The following is a 20,226-nucleotide window of genomic DNA, read 5'->3' as shown; positions in this document are numbered from 1 at the left end:
AGAATTCTTTTTCTTATGAAAATAAGAGAAAAGATTTATTTTCTATTTTATTGTCAAAGATTTAAATTTAGTTTAATTTTAGTTATTTTAACAATTTTTCTAACCATTTTTTTTTATATAAAAGTATCGAAAATCAGTAGTAAAAAAACCCTATTTTTTTGTTTTGTCATAATTTTTATATTATTTCCTTTCTATTACCAGTAGTTTAGGTCAATTTTAGTGAGACAAAGATTCTAGTTAATATTTTTTTCAGTAGTAAAAATTTTTTCTGTTATATAATTTTTTTTTGCTTTTAATACTTTTCATAAGTAGTAAAGAATAGATTTAATCAGAGAAGGCGATATAAATCATGAAAGTAGTAGTAACAGTCAATTTTAGTCAGGCAAAATTTAGTAAGACAAGATGATAAAAATTATCGTGTACCTGCAGTTAATGTAAATTTTTATCAGGTAAAATTTTGTGAATTAAAAAAAGGAATAGAAGTAGTAACAGACAGTTTTAATCAGACATAATATTAGGAAATCTTTTCATTTGCACTTTATCAGAAGTTAGGGTAACTTTTAGTCCGACGAAGTTTTTTAAGGCTAAGAATATTTCCCCTCAGTGGGAAAAATAGTTTTTCTCAAATATCAATTAAGGTCAATTGTATTCAAACGAAGTATTTAATTCTTACCTTTTTTTCTCTAAGTAGGAAAAATTAATTCAGTCAAAAAGAATTTTTTTAATTTTCTCCTATCCAGTAGAAAAACAAATTTTTAGAAGTAATAAATGGAAGAAGTAAATTTTAGTCAAACCGCAATTTCAATGTTATTTTTTTCTCTCAGTAGTATAAGTAATTTTAGTCAGACGGAATTTCTCATAAATTACAAACGTCTTTTATTCAGTAGAAAAAGAAATTTTTGACGCGAAATATTTCGAACTGTTTTATTTTTATAATCAGTAGTTACGATCGACTTTAGTCAGACAAAAATTCCAGTTTATGTATATAGTTTTTAGTTGTAAAAATTGTTTTTGTCAGACAAATTTTTTTTATTTTTATAACTTTTTATAAGTAGTAAAAACAGATTTAGTCAGACAAGGCAAAAAAAAAAAAATAAAAAATTGTTTAAGTTAATGTTTTAGTTTTAGTCAAAAATTAGTAGTAAAAACATTTTTAAGTCAGACATAATTTTTTTTCAATTTGAAGAATAAATTTTACTTTTCACTGCGAAAAATAAAATTTAAAAAGGCAAAATTTTGTGAATTGAAAGTAATTAAAACGAGTCCTAAGTAGTAAAAGAAAGTATTAGTCAGACAGAATATTATTTCAACTCTGCACTTTTTTTACGAAAACTATACTAAAAAAATAGTAAAAGAAAATTTCGCGACAAGGTGATAAAAAAAAATTCTTAAAGCACTACTATATAATAAAAATAAATTATAATCTGGCAATGTGAGAAATAAAAAAAAAATTATAATAAGTAGTAAAAGATGAGTTCTGGTCTGACACACTTTATTAATTTATGTATATATAGTATAAGCGCACAGCGTTCCATGAAAGTGTGCAGTAAAATTAAATTTTATGAAAATTTCATATGAAAATAAATTTTATGAAAATTTCTCAATAACCATTTTCATCACAAATATTTTCAGTTTGTCGCGCATCCAAATGTTCAGCAATTGCTGGCATCGATTTGGTACGAGGGCCTTCCGGGCTTTCGGAGGAAGAATATGTTTCTTCAGGCTGTGCAAATCGTCCGTATTGGAATGTTCTTTCCACTTTACAGTGTGGCCTATATAATAGCCCCTCACAGCACTATCGGTCTAACCATGAGGAAACCGTTCATCAAATTTATCTGCCACTCTGCATCCTATTTTACATTTTTATGTAAGTTGTCACTTCTTAAAAAAAAAATTTCCCTTTCTAAACAAACCAAGAGAAAATCAAATCATTACTTATCTTTTGTATTCTCTATTTCCTGTATGAGGATGTCAAATAAAAAATAAGGAAATAAAGGAATAAAAGAATAAGAACAAATAAAGAAATTATGAAATTAAAAAATTAATAAATTATAGAATTAAAAGATAAAGAAATTCAGAAACTAAAAAATTGAGGAATTAAGAAATTAAGAAATTATGAAATTATGAAATTCTGAAATTAAGAAACTAAAAAATAGGAAAATTAAGGAATAAGACAAAAAATGTTATGCAATTAAGAATTTAAAGAATTAAATAATTAAGAAATTGAAAAAAAGAAAAATTGAGAAATTCAAAAATATAGAAATAGAGAAATTAAGTAAAAGTAATTAAGAAAATGAAAAATTAAGAAATTAAGGAATTAAAAAATTAAGAAATTAAATAATCAAAAAGTTAAGAAATTAAGAGTTTACAAACTTATAAAATTAAGAAACAATAATTAAGGAATTGAAAAATCCAAAAATTAGGAAAAAAAGAGATAGTGAAATTTACAAACAAAAAATAAGAAAATTAAGAAACAAGGAAATTAAGAAATATAAACACAAAAATATGTAAATCCTAAAGAAATACAAAATTAAGAAATAAGAAAATAAAAATGTTATGAAATTAAGAATTTGAAGAATTTAAAAATTAAAAAACTTAAGAAATAAGAATTTTAAGAATTAAATAATTAAATAATTAAAAAACTTAAGAAATTAAGAATTTAAAGAATTGAATAATTAAATAATTAAAAAACTAGGAAATAGAAAAATTGAGAAAATAAAAAAATAAATTAATTAAGGAATTGAAAAATTATGAAATTAAAAAATGTTTAAACTAGAAAATAAGGAAATTAAGAAATTCAAAAACATAAAAATTAAAAAATTAATTTATTAAGAAAATGAAAAATTAAGAAATTAATAAATTAAGGAATTGAAAAATCAAAGAATTGAGAAAATAAGAAATTAAAAGTTTAAAGAATTAAAAAATTAAAAAACTGAAAAATTAAAAAATTAAGAAATTAAAAAATCAAAAAATTTAAAAACTAAGAAATAGGCAAATTTAGAAATAATAAATTAAGAAATAAGAAAATAAAAATGTTATGGAATTAAAAAATTAAAAAACTAGGAAATAGGGAAATTAAGAAATATAAAAATATAGGAATAAAGAAAGTAGGAAATTTTTTAATTTTTAAATTAAGGTAGGTAAAAAAAAAATTTTTGTTAATAAAAAAAATTGTGAAATTATGAAATAAAAAATACGAAAATTAACAAACACGGAAATTAAGAAATAAACACAAAAATATATAAATCCTAAAGAAATACAAAATAAAGAAATAAGAAAATTAAGAAGGAAAGAAATAAAGAAAACAGAGAAATTCAAACTAAAAGCATAGTTTTGACAAAAAATATTGAATCTAAACTTCAAGAATATTTCTCCAATTCCAAACTTTTTAAATTAAAAAATAAAATATTTAAAATCGGAATAAAAACTTTTCAAATTATATCAAATTTTTCAAATTATATATTTAAACTTTAAATTACATACGGATTTTACTTCAAAATCTATTAAAACTTTTCTAAATAGACAAATTTTTTCGTCAAAATTTATAAAAGTTATTTTTGTCAAAAGCAATTTTTCCAAAAAAAAAAAAATCCACATTTTTATAATCGTGAATTTTTTATCCCCATTTTTATCACTTTCAGGTATTTAAATTGAATTATGTGTTATAAAAAAAAATGAAATTGTAGATTTTTGAAATTAAAATTTTTTTTTAATGAAAAATGGTCATATTTTTACGTTCACGATTTTTATAGCTATTTTATAATATGAACTGGTGAAAAAGGATTATTTTCATGAATTCAGGAAAATTTTGTATTAAAAAAGAATATTTTTTTTTTCTCCTCTTTGCAGTCATGTTAATTTTAGCCAGTCAGAGGATCGAAAGTGTGATTGGAAATTGGATGGGAAATGTATTTCCTTCCGAGGAGCACGATCCAACGCCAACAAAACGAGGAGCCGCCCCCACAATAGTCGAATGGTAAAAAAAGAAATCATCAATTTCAACAAATTAATTTGTTTTTTTTTTTTTTTGCTTTCAATTCCTAGAAATTAGAAAGAGTTTTTTTGTTTTTAAAATAATTGAACTTTTTTCAACAATTAAATTATTTTAATTTATATAATTTATAAAAATATAAATAACTATATACATAAATAATTATTATTATTTATTATTCTCAACAGTTTAAATAAAATTCCTCGCAAAAATTCAATTTTCAATACACTTTTTAATAAAATTTCTCAAATGGATTCGATTATTTTTAAAAATTGTAAAAAATTAATGTTTCATAATAATTCAATTATTTTTATAAATGATAAATTTTTTCGCATGAATTCAATTATTTTCAATACAATTTTTAGAAAATTTCTCGAAAGGATTCAATTATTTTTTTAAATTGTTAGAAAAATAAATGTTTCATAATAATTCAATTATTTTTATAAATAATGAATTTCTTCGCATGAATTCAATTTTTTGGGGACAATTTTTAGAAAATTTCTCGAAAGAATTCAATTATATTCAAAAATTGGAATAAAATTCTGAGAAGAATTCAATTATTTCCGAAAAATACCAATAAAATTTAATAATTAAAAATTTTATTACAATCATTAACACAGAAACAATTATTTCAACAAGTTGAAAAAAAAATCTTCGTAAAATTGAATTATTTTCCTAATTTTCATAATTAAAATTATTTAAAAAATTATTTTCAAAAAATATTAAAAAATTCTTTCAATAAATTTCTAAATTTAATTATTTACAAAAACTCTAATAAAATTGTCCGAAAGAATTAAATTTTTTTATTAATATTTTTAATAAAATTTAATAATAAAATTATGAAAAAGAATTCAAGTATTTTTAATATTTTAATAAAATCCCTTGAATTAATTTAATTATCTTAAAGAATTGTAATAAAATTCTTCTCAGAATTTTATAATTTTCTAAAAATTTTAATAAAATTCAATATAATTAAACATTTTTTTTTTTGACAATTATTAACAAACACGATTATTTTAAAAATTTGAAGGAAATTCTTCAAAATATTTAATTACTTTCATGATTTTCAATTAAAATTAAACTTTATCTAATATTATTTTTTTTTATTTTATTTATTGTTTTTCAAAAAAATCATATAAATTCTTCAAAACAATCTAATTATTTTCACAAACATTAATAACATTTTTCTCAAGAAGTCAAGAATTCAATTATTTTTATAAATAATTAATTTTTTCGCGCATGAATTTCCATTATTGCAATTATTTTTAATTTATATATTTTATTTCTAGTTTCAAATTTAAATAAACTTGACGATTCACTATTAAAATACTTATAAATTATATATTCACATAATTATAAACTAAAATTGTGTTTAAAATATTAATTATAATTTTTATTCTATATTTTATGAATTTTTACTTTTTTATTGTTGATACACATTTTAATTAACTTCCTAACTTGAGATTCGAATTCCTACTTAAAAATTTTAATTATTAATTATAAACACATAATTATAAACTGAAATTGTGTTTAGAAGTTTTAATTATATTTCTAATTATAATTTTTTTATTTTATTATTATATTTTTTTATTTTGTAATTTCTATTTTTTAATTTTGTACTCTCTAAAATCGAATTAGTGGAAATGTTTACTAGTTCAAATTAGTGACTGACTTTTTGCTTTTGAATTAGTAAATTTTACTCATTAATAGTAATTTCTACTAATTTATTAGTAAAATTTACTAATTCAAAAGCAAAAAGTCAGTCAATGATTCAAATTAGTAAACATTTTTACTAATTTAAATTTGAAGAGTAGTTACAATTAATTACATTTAAAAATTGAGATCATAAAACAGATAAATAATAATCACAAAATTAATAATTAAAAATTTAATTTTTCGTAAGATACTTGCTTTGTTTGTGCAATAAAAAAATCACCAATTTGAATTTTAGAGAATTCTTTTAGAATTTCAGAGAATTTTTTGTTTGTGTAAACAAAAAATCACCAATTTGAATTTTAGAGAATTCTTTTAGAATTTCAGAGAATTTTTTGTTTGTGTAAACAAAAAATCACCAATTTGAATTTTAGAGAATTAATAAATTTTAGAGAAAGAATTATAAAAGTTTTAAACTAAATATTTGAAAATTTTTCAGAAAATAAAAAAATATTTTTGAGAATAAAAAAAAAATAGTTAAAATTGAAATTTGGTGGGAGAAAAAATATGTATTTTGATTCATTGCAAATCAAAATATGAGATAAATTTAGAATCATCTTTCATCCATCCAGATGTCATAAATGTTGCAGGTTAATATTGGCCTGGGTTTCCGGACTGATTTGGTCGGAGGTAAAGCAATTGTGGGACGTGGGCCTTGAAGAGTACGTGAACGACATGTGGAATGTGATCGACTTCGTAACGAACTCGTTGTACGTGGCAACCGTTGCATTGAGGGTGGTCGCTTACTATAGGGTACAAAAAGAAAATGAGGGTCGTGACGCCGGATCAATCATAGAACTTCAACGAGAAGAGTGGGACACTTGGGATCCAATGCTTATATCCGAGGGACTATTTTCGGCTGCCAATATTTTCAGGTTTTCATTTTTCTTTTTAATTTTTATTCATTTTCAGTTTTTCATTTTTTCTAATTTTATTCATTTTCAGTTTTTCATTTTTTTCAATTTTATTCATTTTTCAGTTTTCCATTTCTTCAATTTTATTCATTTTCAGTTTTTCTATTCTTTTCTTAATTTTATTCATTTTTAGTATTTTTAGTATTTTTAGTATTTAATATTTTAGTATTTTTAGTATTTTCCAACATTTCTGTATTTTTTTTTTTTTTTTTTTTTTTTTTTTTTTTTTGAGTGTATAATTAATTAAATTTTTAGTAATTGTTATTATCTTTTTTACGTTTCTGTATAAATAAAAAAAGTTTAAATAATTATCAAAGTAAGATTTTCAATTAATTTTGTAATAAAAATTTTTAATTATAATTGCGTAAATAAACTAACAATTAGTTAAAAACAACAAAAATCAAAACAACAAAAATATCAAAATCATGAAAACTAAAAATGTTAGTTACACGCAATTATTATTATTAGTTATTAATGAACGAATTGATTATATAATTAGTTAAATAATTCCGTCAATTAATTACAAAATTATTTTGCGCGAACAGTTTTACAATTAGTTACGTAATTATTTTTATAAATAATTATATAATTGTTACGAATTTATATAATTTGTTAGGAAATTATTTTTGTAACTAATATCATAATTAGTTATGTATTTATTTTTATTACTAATTATATAATTAGTTACGTAATTATTTTTTTTATTACTAATTATATAATTAGTTATGTAATTATTTTTATTACTAATTTTACAATTAGTTACATACTTATTCCTAGAGTTAATTATGTAATTACATTCATTACTAATTAGTATCATAACTATAATTACTATCATAATTAAAACAAAAATTTCAACTTCCAAACCGCTTTAAAATGTAAAAAAAATATTTTTTCCTTTGAATGCAGTTCTTTGAAGTTGGTGTACATTTTTTCTGTGAATCCACACTTGGGACCCTTGCAAGTTTCTCTGTCGCGAATGGTGATGGACATTATGAAATTCTTCTTTCTCTACGTTTTGGTCCTGTTTGCTTTCTCCTGTGGTCAGTGATTTTTTGTCTTTTCACTTTTTTTAAAAAATTTTTTTCCAAAAAAAAACAAACAAACATTAAACGAATTTTTCAAAAAAGAAAATTTGGTAAAAAATAGATCGATTTAAATTTTTTTTTTTTTTTTTTTTTTGAATCACAAGAATTTGTTGGTTTTATGTAATTGGATTTTCAGGGCTGAATCAACTTTTATGGTACTACGCGGATTTGGAGAAGAAAAAGTGTCCCACTGCCTCGGCAAATCCTCAAAATGCAAATGTAACCAATATGGATCCAAATGCTTGCATCGTTTGGCGCAGATTTGCAAAGTATGTTTTTCACCAATTTCTTATTTTGAACTAAATGAAAATTTTTATTTTACACACATATATATATATACAGTTTCTTGCTTCTCGTTCTTAGCACTCTTTTTCTAAATTCGATAGAGGATGAAAAATATATTTTTTTTTCAAAGTAAAATATTTTAAATAAACAATTAAAACAATTAACAGTACAAATAAATAATAACAATTTTTAGTGAATCAGTTCTCTCTAACATTTTTCAAATAGTATTTAACTTCCCCTTTCCCCTCCCCTGTATCAATATTTTCCCCTATCGATAGGGGAAGAAAAAAATTTTTTCAAACTAAACAAAATTTAAATAAAACTGAAAAATCTTTTTAAGTAAAACAATTTTTGTTGAAACAGAGTTTTTTTCTCAAATTTTTATAGATTCTTTTGATAAAAATAGAATAGAAAAAAATATTTTCTTTTTTTTTTGTGGTAGACTATTTTTTAAATGCTATTTGCGAATAAAATTGAGAGTCTTTTTTCGCTACCTGAAATTCAATTTGATCGATCAAAACGTTCGTATAAAACATCAAAGCGAAAAGAACATTTATTTCCACTATATTTTTAATTTTCACTCGCGACAACAATTGAACAAGTATAGAAAAAATAAAACTTTCGATTATTTTAAGATCGACAAAAAAAAAAAAAAAAGAAAAAAGTGTAAAATAAAACTAGTAGAGTAGAAGATAATTAAGGCTTGAAACGAAATAAATGGTTTCAAAAATACGAGAATCAAAGAATGGGGACAAATTTCGATTTCAAAGAGACAAATTCTTTTACTGTTTCATTTTTTTCTCTACTTTTTTTTTGTGTAACGAGTACTTTCTATTTTTTTGAAAAAAATTTTTAACACATCTCCTAACTCTGTAAATTTCAATTAGTAAAAATTTTTATTAATTTGAATTTAGAGAATAAGAAACATATCTAATTAACAAAAAAAATTCTCTCTTTTATTTAATTTGTAATTGTATAAAATTTTCGTCGGAAAACATTTTATTGGAAATAATTATTTTTATTAAAAAAAATTTTTTTTTTTAATTAGAAAAATTATTTTTATTTTTATTAAAAATTATTTTTATTTTTATTTTTATTAAAAATTATTTTTATTTTTATTTTTATTAAAAATTATTTTTATTTTTATTTTTATTAAAAAAATTTTTTAATAAAATTTTATTAACTCTATTTAAACATTTTTTTCAATTCTCAGTAGTATGAGTAAATTACGGTCAGACATTTTTTAACTGCTTGACTTTTAATATCAGTAGGGAATGAATTTGTTGACGGGACATTTTTATCTCGGTAGTTAAACATACTTTTAGGAAGACTTTTTGCAAATTTATGTATTTTTTTTTTTGCGTCACAGTAGTAAAGGAAATTTTAGGTCAGACAAGAGAAAAATTTTAATTTCTACTTTTATTGACAGTATTAACAGTAAATTGTTATTAGAAATTTTTCTACCTATAGTTTTAGACAATTTTAGCCACACAAAAAAATATTAAAAATAAATATTTTTGTATTAGTAGTAAAAGTAATTTTCGTCAGGCGTAATGCAACTTTTCCTTTTTTTTATATTATGACAGTAGTGCAAGTAGATAATGATCAGACATAGTTTTCAATTTTTTTTTTGCATTTTTTCAGTAGTAAAAGTAAATTTCGATGAGACATTTTTCAGTAGAAAAGGTAAATTTCGGTCAGACATTTTTTCAGTAGTAAAGGTAAATGATGGTAAAGCATTTCTCAGTAGTAAAAGTAACTTTCAGACAGACATTTTTTTCAGTAGTAAAAGTAAGTGACAATCAGACGTTTTTTCAGTAGTTAAAGTAAATTTCAGTCAGACATTTTTCTCATTAGTAAAAGTATATTCTAGTCAGACATTTTTCAGTAGTAAAAGTAAATTCCAGTCAGACGTGTTTTCAGCAGTGAAAGTAAATTTCAATTAGACATTTTTCTCAGCAGTAAAAGTAAGTTTCTATCAGACGTTTTTTCAGTAGTGAAAGTGAATTCCAGTCAGACATTTTTTCTCAGTAGTAAAAGTATATTCCAGTCAGACATTTTTTCAGTAGTAAAAGTAAATTTCAGCTATACATTTTTTTAGTAGTAAAAGTAAATTCCAGTCAGACACTTGTTTTAATAAAAAAGGTAAATCAAAATATTATTTAGTCGTAAAAATAAAATGTCTGACATTTTCTCAGTAGTAAAGATAAACGTTAGTCAGAAATTTATTTCGTCCCAACAGTGCGTTAATGAATAATATTTTTTAGTAGTAAAGGTAAGTAGTAATCAGACGTTTTTTCAGTAAGAACTAAAAATGGTAAATTACGATAATATATTTTTCAGTAGTAAAGGTATATTTTAATAATAATTCTTTCAGTAGTAAAAAGGAAAATAATCGTAAAATATTTATTAGTAGTAAAAGTAAATTCCAGTCAGACATTTTTTTTCAACAACAAAGCTTAATTACGATAGAATATTCGTCAGTAGTAAAAATAAATTATCTGACATTTTTTTCAGTAGTAAAGGTAAATTATAGTCAGACAATATTTTTAGTAGTAAAGATAAATTAAATGGTCAGACAATTTTTCAGTAGTAAAGATAAATTATGGTCAGACAATATTTTCAGTAGTTAAGTTCTGCTTTAGTCAGACTCTCTGTGAATGTAAAAAAAATGTCACAGTAGTAAAAGTATTTTTATGTCAGACGAATTTTTTTCTGCAACAATCTAAAAAAACTTTAAAATTTTCTTTTTCTTTTCTTCCCTTTTTTGTTTTCTAATAGAAATAAAGTAAATATATATTTTTTTTCGACAGTTTGTTCGAGACAATACAAACGCTTTTTTGGGCAGTATTCGGATTGGTGGATCTTGAAAGTTTCGAATTGGATGGCATCAAAATATTCACACGATTCTGGGGAATGCTCATGTTTGGCACATATTCTGTTATCAATATTGTCGTATTATTGAATCTTTTAATTGCCATGATGAATCACTCCTATCAATTAATATCGGTAATAATTTTTATTTTCCCTATAGAGAAGAAAAATGTTTTTAAAAAAAAAGTCAAATTAATTTTTTTAATTAATTTTTTGTTTTCATTATTTGCTCTTGAAACGCATTTAGGTATACAACTTATTTAGAAAAAAAATTTGTTTGTACAAAATTGAAAGAAATAAGCATTTTTAAAAAATAAAATTTAGGATTTAGGAAAAATTAAAAATTAAATTTAAAATTTAGGAACGCGCTGACGTTGAATGGAAATTTGCAAGAAGTAAACTGTGGATAAGTTATTTTGAAGAAGGTGGAACGGTACCACCGCCCTTTAATATTATTCCAACACCAAAAAGTGCCGGTTATGTTTTCATGTGGATGTATCGAAAAGTTTGCGGACACAGTAGAGCCGCAAAAAAGGAGCATATGCGAACAATTAGGGTGAGTTTTTCGTTTCTTTTTTTTCTCCTATTTTTATTTTTTTAACTTCGTTAAAAAAAATTTTTCAATTTTTTCAATTTTTTTTTTAGAATTTTATTCTCAGAAGTAAAAAATTATTTACAATAATTATATTAAAGAAAAGAATAAAAAACAAAAATTAAAAGAAAAATAAATTTAGAAAAAAAAGTCCTTCAGGAAGAAAATGATTGACAAATTTTTCTTTCAGAACAGAAAAAACATATGGAAAATTCTAGGGATTACAGATTTCATCACAGGAGCAATTCTATTTTTCCAGAGAAAACAGAAGCAGGCGTCGGAGCGCGATTTCCGGTATCAACAAATAATGAGGAATCTCGTAAGACGTTACGTGACTGTCGAACAAAGAAGAACAGAGGGCGAGGGTGTCACTGAGGATGATGTCAACGAAATCAAACAGGACATTAGCGCATTTCGTTGTGAGCTCATCGAGATTCTTAAAAATTCCGGAATGAATACATCGACAGCAAGCGGTGCAACTGGTGAGAAAAAATATAAGCACAATTTTATTTTTTTTTTACTTCCTTTGGAAATAATATTGTAATTTTACAAAAATTTACAGTTTTCTACAAAATTTATAGTTTTTTCCAAAAAAAAAAAATTTTTTCTTCATTTTTTTTTCTAGTAAAAATTTAATTAAATATTAATCATAGTATAAAATTTGTGTAAAAAAAAACAAAAGAAAAACAATTTCGCAACAATTTTTAAAATATTTTTAAGGTTATTTTATATTTTTATATTAATTTCTATGATCATTTTTATTGTATATTTTTTAATACACTCGCTACATTTAAATTAATAAAAATCTTTACTACACGGAAAAGTTTTTGGGCGAGCAGACGTCTCTCACTCGCCTCCCACAGAAAAGGTTTTCTGCTTTCTCTCTAAAGAGAGCTCTGATGCCCCACAAGAGAGCTCTGACGCCCCACAGTAGGAAAGCAGCAGTCTCTGTGGGTGAAATGAGCTACCAAAATGGGGCTGTCACTTTACCATAGGTACTGGTCACTCAGCGCCACCACAACAGGTACAGCGACTCGCCCAAGAACTTTTCCGTGTATTTTCGATAAATAACGATAATTTTTTAATTATTTAAGGGAAGAAATAATAATAATATATAAAATTATTTTTATAATTCACTACATTTTTAACTTTATCAAAAAAATTATTTCAACTATTTAATTATTTAAAATTTATTTTTCTTAAAAATTAATAGATTTTAAAATCCTTTCACAATTTTGTAAAAAAAAACATGTTTTTTTCATCTACCAAAAAATTAAGGAATAAAAAAATTGATTTTTTTAATTGTTGAAGCATTTTTATGAAATAGAAATTTTTTTAAGTAGAAAATGCGAAAAAATACAATTGTTATACAATTTTTTTTAAATGGGAATTAAATTCTTTATTTTTCTAACTAATTTAAAAAATTTAAATAAAAAAAAATTATTAAAAAAAGAAAATTGAAAAACAAATTTCTTAAAAAAAAAGAAAAATTATTTTAAAAAAAAGAATTTCATGATAAGAAAAAAAAATTATTTATTTTTTATTTTGTGTGTAATATTGTTATCTAAACTATTTAGAAAATGAATATTTGGTAATAATTTTAAAACAATTTTGAAGAGTATAATAATATTAATTATTGTAGAATTTAATGAATTATTTTTTAATTAATTAATTATTTTACTAGTCTAATATTAATTACTTTACTAAATCTAATATTTATTATTCTACTAATCTAATTTTATTTACTATCATAATAATAAATAATTACTAAATTATTTACAATTTAACTAGGATTACTATACAAGTATTTTATTATTTTTATGGTAAACGAATATTTTATTTTTATTTTTGTAAGTTCGTGAATAAACGAACTTACAAAAATAGAAAGTTTTCTATTAGTGTAAATTTATTTACATAAATTAGTTGTTTTTGTATTGTAAATCACATATTGTACGGGGAAAATAATACATATTATACCAGTAGAATAATAAATATTATAACAGTATAGTAATAATAATTATACCAGTATAGTAATAAATATTATACTTGTACAAAAAATAAATATTGTACGAGGAAAATAATAAATTTTATAACAGTATAGTAATAAATATTATAACAGTATAGTAATAAATATTACACCAGTATAGTAATAAATATTATACCAGTAGAATAATAAATATTATAACAGTATAGTAATAAATATTATACCAGTATGGTAATAAATATTATACTTGTACAAAACATAAATATTGTACGAGGAAAATAATAAATTTTATAACAGTATAGTAATAAATATTATAACAGTATAGTAATAAATATTACACCAGTATAGTAATAAATATTATACCAGTAGAATATTAATTTCTATAGTAGTAAAATATTAAATACTGTACCAATATAATACTAGTTACTATACTAATAAAATAATGGTACTTCACAATTCTTCAATATTTCCCATCCGACAATTTTTCCAAAGGAACTAAAAAAACCCAATTATAACTTTTTTCTGCACAAATTTTTTCGTTTGTAATTTTTTTTTCGTAATTTTTCCTTAGATATTATTATACTTTACTCCAAGAACACGCATCGATAATAATTAAAATTATCGATATTATGTCATGAGACCCGATTATATAATTTAAAAATATAATTTAACTATAATTTTGACTGTATAATCCACAATTTATGTTTTGTTATTGTAGTTTTTTTCAGTTTGTCTTTTTTCTGTTTGTTTCGGTTTTTTTGGGTTTTTTTTTTGGTTTTTTTTTTGTATAGTAGACGGTAGCGTGAAAGAGTTGTCCATAGGTGCGGGTGGTAAGAAGAATCGTCAAAAGGAGAGAAGACTGATGAAGGGCTTCAATATTGCACCACAACCATCGGGCAGTGGTCAATTGCCGCCAGTCGCTGAATTTACTGCATCACTTCAACATTCACACGATGAACAGCAATCGCATGAACTTTTCGGCAGTACATTGAGCGGTATTTTTGGTTCGAGTATCGCACCAAAACGACATCACACCAGTACAAATAGTGTACCGGGACTTGGTAGTGGTGGACAAAGAATGAATCGTGAATCGAGAAGTGATTCGAAAAAACGACGCTGGGGAACAATTATTGAAGCTGCCAAAGCTGGTAGAGTCTCCAGGCTGATTGGTATAGGATTCTTTTTAGAAATTTAGAATTTGCTTTTTTTGAAAAAAAAAAAAGAAAAAAAAATGTGTGGAGTATTTTTTTGGTATTGTATTGTAGTATTGTATTGCACTTTTTGTAGTCTATTCTCTTGCAAATTTTTTTATATCTTTTTTGTAGTTGATTTATCAGTTAATTATTTTTTTTAGTAATTTAGTATTTTTTTATTCTTTTGTAGTTCATTCTCTTGCAAATTTTTTTTATATCTTTTTTGTAGTTGATTTTTTTCTTTATTATTTTTTTAGTAATTTAGTATTTTAGTATTCCTTTGTAGTTTATTTTCTTGTTATTTATTACTTCGGTGTTTTATTTTTTAGTAAATTAATTTTTTTTGTCGTTCATTTTATTCTACTTTATTTTTATGTACTTTATTTTCTTCATAGTACATTTTTTGTATTTTTTTTTTTTTTAATTTTAAAAATTTATTTTGGTGGTTTATTATTTTTATTTTAGTTTTTTTGCATTTTCTTTTTTACTTGGAATTTCTTTTTGTAGTATATTTTCTTTGCAGTTCTTTTTTTGTAATTTATTCTTCTTGTAGTTTATTTTTTGTAATTCAGTTCTTCGTAGCTTTTTTTGGTAAATTTTTTTGCAACTAATTTTTTTCAATTAATTTTTTTATAGTTCATTTTTCTGTATTTCTTTGTAATTCATTTTTAAAAAATTTTTTCTGTGGTTTCTTTTTATAAGTTAATTATTTTGCAATTTATTTTCTTTCAAGTTCATTAGGTATTAAAAACCTTTTTCCGTGGTTTATATTTTTACTTTATTTTATTTTTTTTGTATCTTTTTGTAGTTTACTTTTTATTGGAAATTTATTTATTTGTAGTTTGCTTTTCTAGCAGTAAATTTTTTTTGTAATTTATTCTTTTAGTCGTTTAATCTTTTTATAGTTCATTTTTTGTATTTTTTGTATAGAATTTTGGTTTTCCTCTCTAGAAAATAGAAATGCATGATTTTTTTCTCAAATTTATTATAGTAGAACGTTTTGGAATGAAACTGGATTTAAAAATTTTTCTGCACTCAATATTGCTTACTGAAAATTATTATCACTCGGTTCTAGAAAATTAAAATTAAATTATATAATAATTTTTTTAATAAAACAAAATTTAATATTTTTTAAAAAGAACAAAAAAATTGACTTTTTTTATTATCACTGATAAAAATTAATTTTAAAAATACTAGATAGTAAAAAAAGTATAAAGAATAAAAATAGTAAACATAGTAAAAAGTAAAAACAGTAAATAGCAACAATAGTAAGTAGTAAAATTAGTAAAAACAGTAGAGAATAAAAATAGTAAATACTAGAAATAGTAAATAGTAAAAACAGGAAAGAATAAAAATAGTAAAGAATAAAAATAGTAAATAGTAGAAATAGGAAATAATAAAAATAGTAAATAGAAAAAACAGTAAAAAGTAAAAATAGAAAATAATAAAAATAGTAAATAGAAAAAACAGTAAAAAATAAAAATAGTAAATAATAAAAATAGTAAATAATAGAAATAGTAAATAGAAAAACCAGAAGAAAATAAAAATGGTAAATAATAAAAAAAATACTGAAGTGAAACATTCTACAAAGAAGAAAATTTATTCAATAAACAGGAAGATCACGTTCGGAGGACTCGGTCTATTCACCAGGATCCGATGAGGGTGGTTCAAGATCGGAAGGTTCGTCTGATTCAAAATCATCATTGGATGCACCATCTCAGGATTCACATCCTCATCATCCACATCACATGCAACATCATCATCATCATCATCATCATTCACAACAACAACAACAGCAACAACAACATGAAAGCCACAATGTGTTCGGTCACGGTCTTGGACCAGCATTTGCCGCATTGAAGAAGAAGCGAAAAAAATTTTCTACATCACGATCGTCAACCCCATCGGTGTCAAGTACGACGACACCAGTCGAGAGTGTCGTACAGCCAATTGCCACTGTATTGGCGTCGCGAATGTCACGATTGCAATTGCAACGTGCCTCGAGTGTGCCAACTCGAAGTCCCGATCTTGCAATGCAATCGATTCCACCGAGAAGTCACGAGGTCATTCAGAGTCAACAGCCGAGTCTCGACGCTGCCGAATCATTTGGTCCAGGTGATCAAGGTGAGTTTTTCAGTTTTTCAGTTTTTCTCATTTTTTCCATTTTTAGAATAGATTTTATTTTTGTTTTATTTTTCTTTTATTTTATTTTCTATTTTATTTTTATTCCACTTTTATTTCAGGATCATTATTTTTACCTTCTCTCTTTTTCTCTCAATTTTTTTACATTCTCATTATGATCCGAAGGTATTTTAATTATGTATTTAATTACTTTTTATATTCTGATCTGATCGTTTAACTCAATGTTTTATTTTCTTTCTTAGTGGAAGAAAAGAAGTGAATTGTTTTTTTAATTAATACAGATAATAATTACTTCTATCTTCTTGAATTCATAATTATGAAAATATATTCTTCACTTATTATTTTTATCCTTCTTAACTATTTTTTATTTTTTTGTTTTTGTTCGTCTATTTTATTATTTTTAATTTTGAATATTTAATTTTTTCTATATTCAATTACTGAATAATTTAATAATAGATTTTTTCTATATTATTCAATTATTGAATAATTTAGGTAATAATAGATTTTTTCAATAATTCATCCAAAGTTTTATAATAGAACTTATTTATGTCTTAATAAATTTATTAAATTTATTAATTTAGATAATAATTAATTCTATATTCCTGAGCAAAATATAAATAAATTCTTTACTTCATACAATGGTTTTTTAATATTAAATCAATTCTTCTTTTTCTTTTAAAAAAATTTATTTTGAAAAATGTTTTACAAAATAGTAGATATTCAATTCAATTTAATTTATTCTGCTCTATAAAATATTACATTTTGTAGCAGAAGAATTAATTATTAAATTTTTTCTCTATTCTTTAATTAAATAATTTTATTTATTATTTTTTCAATAATTAATTACCTAATAATTAATCATTATTACTAATAATAATTAACTTTTTATTAATTAATTTCTGAATTAACAAATAAAGAAAGTAATCTTTCCTGTATTCTTTAATCAAATGACGTAAAAATAATTTATTTAATTCATTTATGGTATTATTATTCTTACTAATTGAGAATAAAAAAAATAAATAAAAATAAAAAAATTATATTTACTAATTAATTCAAAAAAAAAATTATTTCTGTATTTTTGAATTAATTAATATAAACATTAACAAAATATGGAATTTTTTCCATTTATAGTTTTAATTATTTTAATTTTATTATTTAAATTATAATAATTCATAATTATTATAATAAATAATAAATTTTGAGAGATAATTATAATTATCTCTCAAAATTTAAATAATAAAATTAAAAATTTAAATTTTGAGAGATAAAGATAAATAATAAAATTAAAATTAAAATAATTAAATTATAAATGGGGAAAATTCTATTTTTTTTTCTATCGTTACGCTAATTAGATTCACTATTAAATATTTCTGTCTTATATGCACAAAACTAGAATTTAAATATTATTTGAAACGAAGTAATTTCAAGGAAATTAATTTTATAAATTCTGATTTTAAGAATATATGCAAATATTGTAGAGATGGAAAATTTCTGGAAGACTTGCTCTAAATGTTGAGTGAATTATTTTTTAAAAACGGAAAATAATAAAATAAAAAAGAAAAAGATAGGAGAAATCTATTTCGTGCCAGTGGAATATTCTTCTCCAAGACATTTAATTTCCGTCGAGAGGAATATTTAATTAAACCGGAGAGTGAATTAGCTTTAAGTCCCTTGTGTTTGTCACTTTTTAACGAAACATTCATATAGTGAATTAATTAGAACATTAAAATTCTAGTTCTAGTGAAATTTGTTGCTTTTGAGTTCTCTTAGAAATTACACATATTTAGAGGCGAAATTTAGTCATTTTTTTCGTTATTTTTTATTATTATTATTTTTATTATTATTATTATTATTATTATTATTATTATTATTATTATTATTAAAAATAAATGTCTGAGATCTAATTAACATTTCTTTCATTTTTACGTTAAGTAAAAAAAAAACATGGATTTTAGATTTTGACAGTTGAAAAGAAATTATTTTCAAATAATGTTTTCCAATTTCTACTAATTTAATTAGTAAAATTTATTAATTTGCAAAAAAAAATGTAAAAAAATAAAATTTTATTTAAAAAAAAAAGTGAGTAAGAAGTTATAGTAATTGTTGCTAAGAATAATAATAATAATAATAATAATGAATCGTGATTATTGGCAAATTTTCAGGTATGTCAGTTAATGCGATTCCATTAACACCATCGACAACTGAGGAGAGTGTTGTCACATCGGGTAATTTATCAACGGCGCTCAAGAAAAATGGCTCAGCAACACAACTACAACGTATTCTGCCCGGAATCGATCCCATTGCTGGACATGACACAACATCGGGTTGGCTTTGATGGCGGTACGAGAACATTAAAACCTTTATATCGCTCTCGAGTCTAATTCAATACCTATATGTATATTCTTCACGCTTTTGAGATTAACTATAAAAAAAAAAAAAAAAAAATGGTGAGAGAAAATTTCTACATTAATACGTGCGGAAAGGTTGGTTGAATTAATTTCACAAATATTCGACACCACTCACACATCCCTTTTTTCATTAAGAAAAAAAAAACCCTTCCATCATAGACGCACAATGATGCCTTCGTGACAACGTGCTTCGTTAACTACGCTGTCTATCGAATTACCAAAAAAACAAGAAAAATTTCTCTAGTCTTTTATCACTGTTTTAAGCTATTGACTATTTATATAATTTTATATTTCAAAATGATTTTTTGTTTCTAAACATAATTTTTTAATCTACGAAAAAAAATTTTCGAAAAAGGAAAAATTAATAATTTTTAATTAATAATCTTCGAAAATTTTTATACTCGATGATATTATTTAAAGGAAGGAAACATTAATCGATATGATTTATTGATTTTTTAGGTATAATAATTGATTGGTTAATTTAATTAAATAATTACGATACGAAAATTAATTATTCCAGTTCATTGTAATTATTTCGTTTCATATTTCATTATTATTCAATTCACTTAATTGGATAATTCAACCAGTGATAAATTTTTATAATGACAATTCATTCATTTGATTATTATTTTATTATTAATCGAATAACTTAAAAAAAAATTCAATTAAAGTTTTTCAAAAAAAATTAAATCTACACAATTTCCAGTTAAAAGTATGAAAAATTTAAAATCAAAGATTATAATTTGAAACCTTTTCAAAATTCAATTATTTCTAAAAAAAATAATACTAATCAAATTGAAAAAAAATTTCTAATTTAAATTTAGAGAGTTTAATATTCAATTATTATTATTTAAAATTGTAACTGTAATTTATATTTAAATCAATTATTATTTGAAAATTCTGCGAGAATTCAATTATTTAAATACAAAAATAAATTTTTATAATTTTCTTCGCAATAATTTTATTATTTTCATAAATTTATATAAAATTTTAAATACAAAAATAAATAATTAATTGAAGAATTGAATGTTTTTTTCAAAACTGA

General features: G+C 22.4%; 1 protein-coding gene across 10 annotated transcripts in view; it reads left to right on the top strand.

The window, feature by feature from the left end:
- LOC122512482 (transient receptor potential-gamma protein) overlaps nucleotides 1-19,669 on the top strand; it is a 227,031-nt gene extending 207,362 nt beyond the window's left edge. For 5 of the 10 annotated variants that reach the window (XM_043628339.1, XM_043628332.1, XM_043628335.1 and 2 more), the window contains 11 exons: nucleotides 1,633-1,867; nucleotides 3,850-3,976; nucleotides 6,295-6,579; nucleotides 7,525-7,658; nucleotides 7,840-7,972; nucleotides 10,802-10,997; nucleotides 11,224-11,418; nucleotides 11,645-11,936; nucleotides 14,233-14,607; nucleotides 16,246-16,755; nucleotides 18,936-19,669. In XM_043628339.1, the coding sequence (XP_043484274.1) occupies nucleotides 1,633-1,867; nucleotides 3,850-3,976; nucleotides 6,295-6,579; nucleotides 7,525-7,658; nucleotides 7,840-7,972; nucleotides 10,802-10,997; nucleotides 11,224-11,418; nucleotides 11,645-11,936; nucleotides 14,233-14,607; nucleotides 16,246-16,755; nucleotides 18,936-19,108 (2,655 nt within the window). In that variant the 3' untranslated portion in view covers nucleotides 19,109-19,669. The remainder of the gene's footprint in view (nucleotides 1-1,632; nucleotides 1,868-3,849; nucleotides 3,977-6,294; nucleotides 6,580-7,524; nucleotides 7,659-7,839; nucleotides 7,973-10,801; nucleotides 10,998-11,223; nucleotides 11,419-11,644; nucleotides 11,937-14,232; nucleotides 14,608-16,245; nucleotides 16,756-18,935) is intronic. The other 5 variants (XM_043628337.1, XM_043628336.1, XM_043628340.1 and 2 more) reach the window with 4 other exon arrangements.
- The last annotated feature ends 557 nt before the right edge of the window (nucleotides 19,670-20,226 follow it).

Source organism: Leptopilina heterotoma, unplaced genomic scaffold, assembly GCF_015476425.1.
Source record: "Leptopilina heterotoma isolate Lh14 unplaced genomic scaffold, ASM1547642v1 Lhet_99, whole genome shotgun sequence".
NCBI classification, from domain to species: domain Eukaryota; kingdom Metazoa; phylum Arthropoda; class Insecta; order Hymenoptera; family Figitidae; genus Leptopilina; species Leptopilina heterotoma.
The sequence above is the reverse complement of the archived record's forward strand: the minus strand, read 5'-3'. Positions and strand labels throughout refer to the sequence as shown.